Below are 9,932 nucleotides of genomic sequence, written 5' to 3'. Positions count from 1 at the left end.
ACACACTTAGGACCGCCGGGGCACTTTTTCCCTCACTAGGAGGTTTTTTCCCCCGTGCATTGTATATACGCCCATTATCTTCTAGGGCTTGTTATCTTTCATTTTTTGGCACTCATAATACACTACTGTGTTGTGCTCAAGCTTCCTCATCTTCTTGAAGTTGTGTGTGCATTCCTGCAACCCTAATTCCAACAATTGGTATCAGAGCAGGCTTCCTCCTCCCGGGCAGCATCACCGGCACCTGCCGCTTCATCTCCTCCGATTGCGACGAGGTTTCACGAGCGTCTGCAGGTTAGTATATGCCCTCCGTTTTTGCATTCCAAGTACTGCGCAGGCAAAATCGTCCTACTGTGCAGATTTTCTGTCAAGATTAAAATTTGCAGGACAGGTGCCCATTCGTCTGTTTTGGGCTGTGCTACATAGCACAGGTCGATTTTATACAGGTTTACCTCTTACAGGCAGCATTTACATCTAGTAGTACAGTCATTGGCCATGGCTGACAACAATGATGTATTCCGCATGTTGGCTGCTGAGGATAAGTTGGATGGCACCAACTATCCATTGTGGGCATATATGATGCGACATGTATTGGTAGCAAAGGGGTTATGGAACATTGTGCAGGGTATTGATGCACGTCCCATTGTGGCTGGGAATGCTGCAAACACATCAGAAACAGGTACTGTAGATGATGGTGCAGGCACAAGTGCTGTAGCAGCTGTTCGAGAACCACCACTTTCAGCAGAGCAGATTCGTTGGGATGGTAGAGATGCGCAGGCTCATGCCTTGATTGCGCTGTCTGTCAAACGTACCATTATCCCACATATTCGCTCCTGCAGGACTTCTAAGGATGCTTGGGATGTACTTGCCACATTGTATCAGGCAAGAAATGAGGCTCGTGTTGCTTACCTCCGAAAACAGTTGGAGAGTGAGCATATGAACGAAGGTGATTCTATGGATAGCTTTTTGACAAAGATCAAGGATTTCAAAGAGCAGCTCATTTCTGCAGATGAAATCCTGTCAGACAGTTCACTTGTGCAGACTGTTTTGAATGGTCTACCAGATTCTTATCAGGGTTTTGCTTCCACTCTTCGCTTGATGATGAAAGGCAATCCCAATGCCTTATCATTTGAGGAGTTAGTTTCTGTTTTGCTGCAAGAAGACCAGTCAAGGCAAAACAGGAATATTATGCGTGTCGCAGATCAAGCTTTCGTTGCTAGTCAGAGAAGCGGGAAAGGTAAAGCTGGCTTTTCTTCTAGTAAGCAGAAATCTGCAAATGCTGCGCAACCAAAGAAGGAAGACAAAGATGAGAAGAAGGGTGACAAACAGAAGACATTTTGCAAGTACTGTAAGGGAAATGATCATGTCATCAAAGCTTGTCCTAAGCTGGCTGCGAAAGAGGCTAAGAAGAAAGAGGCTGGTATGGCTGTTGTTGCAGATGCCTCTCCTTCTAACAATGAATCTGCTAATGTTGTTCAAGATACAGAATGGGCATTCAATGCGCAGTGCAGTTATGACCCATCTTTGCATGACACATGTATGTCTGCAGTAGATTCAGATGTATGGTACTTTGACAGTGGTGCCACTAAGTATATCACCTCGCAGCGCAGTTTATTCACTTTCCTTGAGTCTGCTCCCACAGGGAATACTGTCACTTGTGCCAATAACTCCTCTTATCCCGTTAAAGGAGTTGGACAGATTGTGCTGAATGTTGCAAATTGCAACACCTTTACACTTTTTGATGCATTGTATGTGCCAGGGATCAAAAAGAATCTGCTGTCAGTCTCCGCATTTGCCAAAACAGGTTTGGTTGTAAAATTTGTGGATGACAGATGTACTGTTCATGATCTCTCTTGTGGTGACATCATTGTAGCATCTGGTTCACTATGTCGAGGGCTGTATAAGCTCAATATGGATGGCAAATGTGTAGAGGATTCAGCATGTGCTATTATGGATACGCAGGCTATTTCAAATGCAAAACTGTGGCATGCACGTTTTGGTCATCTGAATTTTGCAAGTTTGCTGCGCCTGCAGAAATCTGAAATGGTGTCTTCTTTGCCTAAGCTTGAGGCACCTGTCAAGCATGTTTGTGAGGGCTGCATATTGGGTAAAATGCAGCGTGCTTCCTTTCCCAAAGATGGATCAGTGAGAGCTGAACGCAGATTGCAGCTTGTTCACAGTGATGTTTGTGGTCCCATGCAAACTCCATCATTTGGAAACTACCTTTACTTCGTGACTTTCATTGATGATTTTACCAGGCATGCATGGGTATATCCTTTGAAGGCAAAGTCCGAAGTGTTTTTGTGCTTCAAACAGTTTTTGGTTATGGCTGAAAATGTGTCAGAAAGTAAGATGGGCACCCTCCGTTCAGATCGAGGGGGGGAGTATATGTCTTCAGAATTTAATGCATTTCTGGCTGAGCGTGGGATAAAACACCAATGTACAGTGCCGTATACACCACAGCAAAATGGTGTGGCTGAGAGAAAAAACAGGTCTCTCATGGAAATGGCAAGATGTATGGTTAAGAGTCAAAGTCTACCACATGGTTTTTGGCTTGAGGCTGTCATGTGTGCCACTTATGTACTAAACAGGTGTCCCACCAAAGCATTACAGGTTGTCACTCCATATGAGGCTTGGCATAGCCGCAAGCCATCTGTTGGCCATTTACGTGTTTTTGGTTGCCTGGCATATGCATTAGTGCCTGTGCAACATCGCAGAAAATTGGATGACAAAGCTGTCAAATGTATTTTTGTTGGATATAGTGCTGAGAGCAAAGGCTATCGTTTGTATCATCCACAGACAAAGCGCATTTTGGTTAGCCGTGATGTTGTATTTGTGGAAGATGCAGTTCAGCCCTTGGTTTCATGTACTAAGGAGACAGATATCAGCTCACGTGATGTCTATAATACATTGTTGCCTCTTTTCAGTGGTGCACAGTCAAGTGCAATACCTCATGAGGCAGTTTTTCAGCCTATGCAGGTTTTAAATGATGGCACACATCAGCCTATATCTGATGCAGATGTGCATGATGCACTTGAGGATGAGAGACAAGAGATTGAGGGCTCTAGGAACATGCCTAGATGGCTGGTGCAGACTTTGCGTGACAGCAAGTTGGATGCCCCTTTGTCTAGTCGCACTCGTTCTGGCTCTCATGGTGCCTCTTATGCGTCAGATTGTTATGCATTGGCTGTTTCTAGTATGTGCGATGAAAGTGAGCCTGTTTCATTTGATGAGGCACAAAGTTCAGAAAATTGGATGGCTGCTATGCAAGCAGAATACGATGCTATTATGAAGAATGGTACATGGTCTTTATGTGACTTGCCCCCTGGCAAGAAGGCCATTGGCACTAAGTGGGTATACAAATTGAAGCGTAAGCCTGATGGCACAGTGGATCGCCATAAGGCTAGGCTTGTTGCAAAAGGTTATGCTCAAGAGAAGGGCATTGATTTTGATGAGACTTTTGCTCCCACATGTCGTATGACCACTGTTCGTAGCATCTGTGCATTAGCAGCTCATAATGGTTGGAATGTACATCAGCTGGACATAAAGACTGCGTTCTTAAATGGAGATTTGCATGAGGAGGTGTATGTATCGCAGCCTCGTGGTTTTGTTCAAAGAGGGCAGGAAAACAAAGTGTGCAGGTTAAAAAAGGCTTTATATGGTTTAAAGCAAGCTCCACGAGCTTGGTATGAAAAAATACATGCATATTTGACTGCACATGGGTTTCAGAATAGTCCAACAGAAAGCACTTTGTATGCTAAACGTGTGGATGGTGTACATCTAATCATTGCTCTCTATGTCGATGACATGCTGCTCACAGGACCAAATGAGAGTCATATTGCTGATTTTAAGGCTGATTTGAATGCCTCTTTTGAGATGTCAGATTTGGGGCATTTGCATCATTATTTGGGGATACAATTTAAGCAGTGTGATGGAGGTATTGCTTTGTGTCAGACAAAGTATATTGAAACATTGTTGCGGAGATTTGGCCTTGAAGACTGCAAGCCTATTGCTACTCCAATGGAGACAGGTTTGAAGTTGAGTCTTCATGATGCTGGAGATCACTTTGATGTCACACTCTATCAGACAGCTGTTGGTTGCCTCATTTATGTATGCATTACGAGGCCAGACATTCAGTTTGCAGTCTCACAGGTGAGCAGATTTATGCATAGCCCAGGCATTAAGCATTGGCAGGCAGTGAAGCGTATCTTTCGCTATTTGAGTGGTACTCGGCATCTTGGGTTGTTTTATCCCAAGGGGGGATCATTGCCGCCAGATTTACATGCTTTTTCAGATTCTGACTGGGCTGGTTGTTATGACACACGCGTGTCCACGAGTGGTTTTTGCTTCATGCTTGGAAGCTCATGCATATCATGGTTGAGCAAGAAGCAGCCTACTGTGGCCACTTCTAGTTGTGAAGCTGAGTACAGGGCAGCTTTCACAGCTACGGTTGAGTGTGTGTGGCTCAGACGTCTTATGGCTGATTTGGGTGTTGGGCAGCCATCTGCCACCACCATCTTCACTGACAGTCAGAGCGCATTGGCAGTTACGCGGAACCCAGTGTTCCATGCTCGTACGAAGCACATTGAGGTGCACTACCATTATGTCAGGGAGAGACTCTCTGCAGGAGAGATCAGTTTGGCTTATGTGCCAACACAGGATAACCTTGCAGACCTTTTCACAAAGGCTCTGCCTCGTGAGAAGTTCGAAGCTTTTCGCAAAGCTTTGGGCTTACTCCCTTTTGTGGATTCGTCCACATAGCTAGACACTTCCCTATACATGAGTGCTAGCTCTTGTTCACCGCATCACTCCAGGGGGGATTTGTTACCATATTATAGTAGTGATGTGTGTGAACACACTTAGGACCGCCGGGGCACTTTTTCCCTCACTAGGAGGTTTTTTCCCCCGTGCATTGTATATACGCCCATTATCTTCTAGGGCTTGTTATCTTTCATTTTTTGGCACTCATAATACACTACTGTGTTGTGCTCAAGCTTCCTCATCTTCTTGAAGTTGTGTGTGCATTCCTGTATCACTTCAATAATAGAATATTCTTCTCCATCTCTATTAGTGTGCAATTTGAGTTTGAAAGTTTTGTGTTGTGACAAATCCTACTTCATGTGAGTGTTCTCACGTTGTTGTATCCTCTTTTACATTCTTGCATTGAAAGTATGCATGTGATTCAAGTATCCAACCCTAAGATGGTCTTACAAACTTATGTAAACTATCTCTAATTTGAAATTTAAACTTATTGAGCCTTTAGAGTTGTTATAATTTGAAAGTTGCTTAGCATCATTTCTACTCATTTTATTTATGGAGTGTGAGATATTTAACGAAGACCTCATTCCTTTCCTGTAAAACGAGCGTATGCAACTTATTGTAGTGAATATTACATGGGATACTTGTTACAATCTAGTTTTTGACATTCAAAAGCCCTGTAGTGAGTGTCTACCATGGTAAATAAACTTATCCACGCAGTCACTCTCTTGCCAAAAAAGACAAATTCCACAAGTAAGTGGCCCAGAGAAGGGTATTGGGCGTTCACTAAAAAAGAAGAACACGAAAAGGATATGCATGACTCAACCTAGAATTTATGATTAAGTATAATTATAATTATATATTGGAACAATATGGCACCAAAATATTTTTTGCATTTCCATTAAATATATTATGTGAGATTTTTAAGAATAAGAGTATGTAATAACTAATGCTTGAAAAAGTCAATGAAATGATAACCCTATATCCTCTCTATTTAAGGCAATAAAATGATGACCCCCTATGTAGTTTCTATTTGCATACATTCACCCAAAATTTGCTTTCTATTTGCATGCATTCACCCATATCCTTTCCACAATTCTTTATAAAAAGGCTCAAAGGGCTCATTATAGGGGGAAGGAGAGAGAAAGTGGACTTTGTGGAGAACCCATATTCTAAGGTTGTATTAATTAAATACGAAATCAGTGGCATTTAATTAATACACCTAGAAAAAAAATGTGAAATATATACACGTACTTAAAAAAAGTGTGAATAATATAATATAATATATATATATATATATCGGGGCATTATATATAATAGAACATTTTCCGCGAGAAGAGAACGTCCGACCAAGCACGAGAGCAAGGGGTCAATCATGAAGAACGTCCTGAGTGACGCCATGGCATGAACGTCCTGAGTGACGCCATAGCCCTGCACACAAAGACATAAATACCTGCATGGCACCTGCGCTAGAGAAAACACTTACACACACACACACAGATCTTTCCCTCCCTCTCCGGAGAGCTTCCATGGCGCTGAACGGCAGCACAGCCTTTGCATCGAGCGCAGCTCATCCGCAGAGCACAACACCTCAGGTCGAAGACGTGGTAATCGTTGGCGGCGGAATCGCAGGCATGGCCACTGCCCTCGCGCTCCACAGGTATGCACGCCTTACACTCCTTTGCGATTGCCGTGCAAGCTACATGTACCCATGCAGACATGCTTGCCATCCTTTTTCAAGTGACCTTTGCATACATACATGTCTAACTTGGCGGTTCTCAAGTTACCAATTCATACATGTGACCTTTGCCATGGCCATCAATGTACCCACGAATGTAGATTAAGCTGTGCTTAGCATGTGGCCATGGAAGAATAGCGTACTTATGGACCATGGTCCTATTATGCATGGGTGTAGAAGCTTATGCTGAGGCAGTAGCATCATGGCCCATAAGCGTTACATTCCAAGGTGAAAGCCCTGCATTCGTGATCTATATGATCCAATTTGATATGTGAGGGTTGCTGCAGGTTGGGAATCAAGTCCAGAGTGTTGGAGCAGGCCCCCTCACTGAGGGCAGCAGGGACGGCTCTTGCCGTGTGGACAAATGGTTGGCATGCTCTTGAAGCCCTCGGAATTGCAGACAGTCTGAGGGAGAGATTTGTGCGGCTTTCTGGGTACATATACCTTCCACGCCCCACCCTATGTATGCTTATTTTGTCACTGACTTAGGCAACGAGCATATGACCCTTAAGCTTGTTCTCTGCCTTTGTCCAGGTTGGAGTTCGACACACCTGATGGCAAATGCCTATCAAGCTGGGATGTTTGCAGTGACAACAGGTAAGTAGAGGCATTTTTTGGGACGGGACGCATGAACACCTTCTTCAGATCTTTTGAGTCCAATTACGCTCTGCAACTGAAATTTTGATGGCATGGTAGGGATGTTGAGCTTCGTGGGGTGGACAGAAGTGTGCTGCTTGAAACCCTTGCAGATTCACTGCCATCTGGTACTGTCTGTTATGAATCTCGAGTGAGGAAGCTGCACAATGTAGATGGAGGTTACACTCGAGTGGAGCTCATGAATGGCTCCTCTATACAAACAAGGGTCTCTCTCTCTCTCTCTCTCTCTCTCTCTCTCTCTCTCTCACACACACACACACACACACACACATTTTTTTTAAAGCCATTCTCCTCTGTGTGTGCATGCATGCATGCGGGGATAGACATGCGCAGTTGAGGAAGAAGCATGCCACTTTTCCAACATTACCCTTCTGTTTAAATGCAAAAGAAGCTCTTGAAGGTTGTTTGGAAAAACCTAAAGAACCATTTGAGGGGTGCAGACTGCAATGAGAGAATGGGGATTGCTTGCATTCATGTCCTAAAAAATGTTGAATGCATGCAGGTCCTTGTTGGATGTGATGGCATTGGTTCAGTGGTGGCGAAAGAGTTGGGAATTTCTGAGACACATTATGCTGGTTATACTGCAATACGGGGACTAGCCGTCTATCCCCAGGGACATAATTTCAAAAATACGTTGAAACAAACACTAGGGCTGGGTGTTCGAATGGGTGGCTTTCCCCTGGATTCAAACAGAGTGTATTGGTTCCTTTCATTCAATCATCCTTCAGGTTTGGGCATTTGAGAACTCTTGCACATCATCAAAGTAGATTAGGGAGACATTTACCTAATTTTCACTTCCTTCCAATAAGTTACTGTCTTTTTTTTCCTCATTGACTTAGGTAGGAGAACAACAGATCCTAAAGTTATCAAGGAGGAGGCTTTACAATTACTTAAAGGTTGGCCGGAGATGGTGGTAGATGTAGTAAAGAGGACCTCAATGGAGACATTGAACGAATCAACAATCTCTGATAGATGGTTATGGCCATGGATGGATTCTAAGCTGTATCATAATGGGATGACAGTAGCAGGTGATGCAATGCACCCCATCACCCCGAATGTTGCTCAAGGGGGATGCACTGCTCTTGAAGATGCGGTAGTCCTGGCTCGTGTGCTGTCTAGAGTGTTGAAAGGGAACGCTGACCAAGAACTCTCTGTCAATGAAGAGATGAAGAGAATTGAGATTGCTTTGGATTCCTACACCAAAGAGAGACGGCCGCGAATGTTTTCTATAGCTGTGCAATCTAACATTATCGGTCGGATTCTGCAAGTTGATGGGAAACTCTTTTGCTCGGTGCGTGATGCACTATTCTCCCGTCTCGTGACATCTGATAGCTTCTTCAATCTCTCCCTCTATGACTGTGGGCAGTTAGTGTGACCGCTCGCAGAAGCTTCATTTACTGCCACCTAGTATGGGTAGGGTTGTAAGATGTTCTTAGAATCATATAGGCTCTTCCAAGACTTTGGAAGATACTGTATACCTCCAAACCTAGAATTTGGAGGCTCTCTGCAACATTGGTGGCTTTAAGGATCAGTTTACTTGACAAACATCAAAGATAACACACTTAATCCATCATTTAATCACAGTCCTCACTCCAACAATACAGACAGTACTTGATATATAATGCTTTTTTGGATTTGAAATGAGGGCCCAAGGAGTGTTTGCCATCCATTCTGTGTGTGCCGTGCTACCTTTGTTGAGAGATGTAACCGAGGTGTTGTGCATGTGGGAAAACACTCTATAAGTGCAAGATATTGTGGTAAGATAAGAATGCCACATGTGATATTGTATAGTGTGAGAGTGTTGACCAAAGGAGTGGAAAAGAGTGTGCCGTATGGATGTACACATGTAAAGTGAGATGAGGGCTATCTATATTAGAAGCCTCGTTGTATGGTTCATTGTGAATGCAATAGAGAACTTGTATTTGAGTGCAGTCTCTCTCTTTCTCTCTTTCTCATGGAGTTTTTAGTGTAGTATAATCCACCTTAATTTTTATGTTTAATCTTGACACCATGAGCAATGCCATATTAAGATTGTTAACATGGTATCAGAGCAATATCAATAGTGATACCACTTTTGTGTTCAACCTTGAGCTTGTCCAGAACCCATGCATACTTCATACTTGAAGAACCTCTTGTTCATCTCAATTGCTTCCTTCCTGAACCTCTCAATGACACGCTTGTTAATTCCACCTAGCTTATAAAATGAGGTGGCCAGTGGTAGTGGACTTTCTAGAATTGACATGGCCGATGACCACGACGTTAATGTGAGTCTTCTCTTTATCCATGGCTGCTACGTACACAATATGAAGGCAGTGGAGCTATCTCTTTCACTGTTCTGTGGCACCAGGGTGGCTACGAGTGCTTCTTAGACTCTCGACAAGAGATCAATTCTAATATGGGATTGATCATGGTGTTAGATACAAGATTAAGCATAAGAATTAAGGTAGATTATATCACATTATAAACTCCATAAGAAAGTGTAAGGTCCTTGCCCTAGTTGGCTCAAGGGGATCTTTTTGATAGGCATCTAAGTCCTTTTTGTCTTTGATTGACGACACTTCGATCTTGTGGAAATATGAGGATACGAGCAAACGAAGAGACCTAACTTTATCTCGCGTAGGAAAAACGCAATTATTCTAATAGGAATCTATTCTTTCGATCAAATAGCACTCAATATGCGTAATCGAGGATGAAACAAGTTCACACTTGGTTCATGGAAGCTAACACCTTTTCTCTCTTTTCTTTATAAGGCACGGCTACTAGCTCGTTCTCTTAAAACGGA

At 43.3% G+C, this 9,932-nt stretch overlaps 1 protein-coding gene across 1 annotated transcript; it reads left to right on the top strand.

The window, feature by feature from the left end:
• Positions 1 to 6,096: 6,096 nt before the first annotated feature.
• On the top strand, positions 6,097 to 9,079 carry LOC147621030 (monooxygenase 2-like). The gene is made up of 6 exons (XM_086825281.1): positions 6,097 to 6,415; positions 6,781 to 6,927; positions 7,028 to 7,090; positions 7,190 to 7,355; positions 7,653 to 7,878; positions 7,990 to 9,079. Exons 1-6 carry the CDS (start codon positions 6,213 to 6,215, stop codon positions 8,523 to 8,525), a joined length of 1,341 nt encoding a protein of 446 aa, XP_086681407.1. The 5' UTR covers positions 6,097 to 6,212; the 3' UTR covers positions 8,526 to 9,079.
• The last annotated feature ends 853 nt before the right edge of the window (positions 9,080 to 9,932 follow it).

The sequence above is a fragment of the Cibotium barometz genome, chromosome 31 (assembly GCF_041138505.1).
Source record: "Cibotium barometz isolate CiBa-2024 chromosome 31, ASM4113850v1, whole genome shotgun sequence".
Classification (NCBI taxonomy): Eukaryota; Viridiplantae; Streptophyta; class Polypodiopsida; order Cyatheales; family Cibotiaceae; genus Cibotium; species Cibotium barometz.
The sequence above is the reverse complement of the archived record's forward strand: the minus strand, read 5'-3'. Positions and strand labels throughout refer to the sequence as shown.

Bases quoted from the DNA above. Each gene is read 5' to 3' on its own strand.
- LOC147621030 (XM_086825281.1), top strand. From the start codon at position 6,213: ATGGCACCTGCGCTAGAGAAAACACTTACACACACACACACAGATCTT. The intron at 7,091-7,189 runs GTAAGTAGAGGC...ATGGCATGGTAG, and splicing joins GATGTTTGCAGTGACAACAG to GGATGTTGAGCTTCGTGGGG. The intron at 7,356-7,652 runs GTCTCTCTCTCT...GAATGCATGCAG, and splicing joins GCTCCTCTATACAAACAAGG to GTCCTTGTTGGATGTGATGG.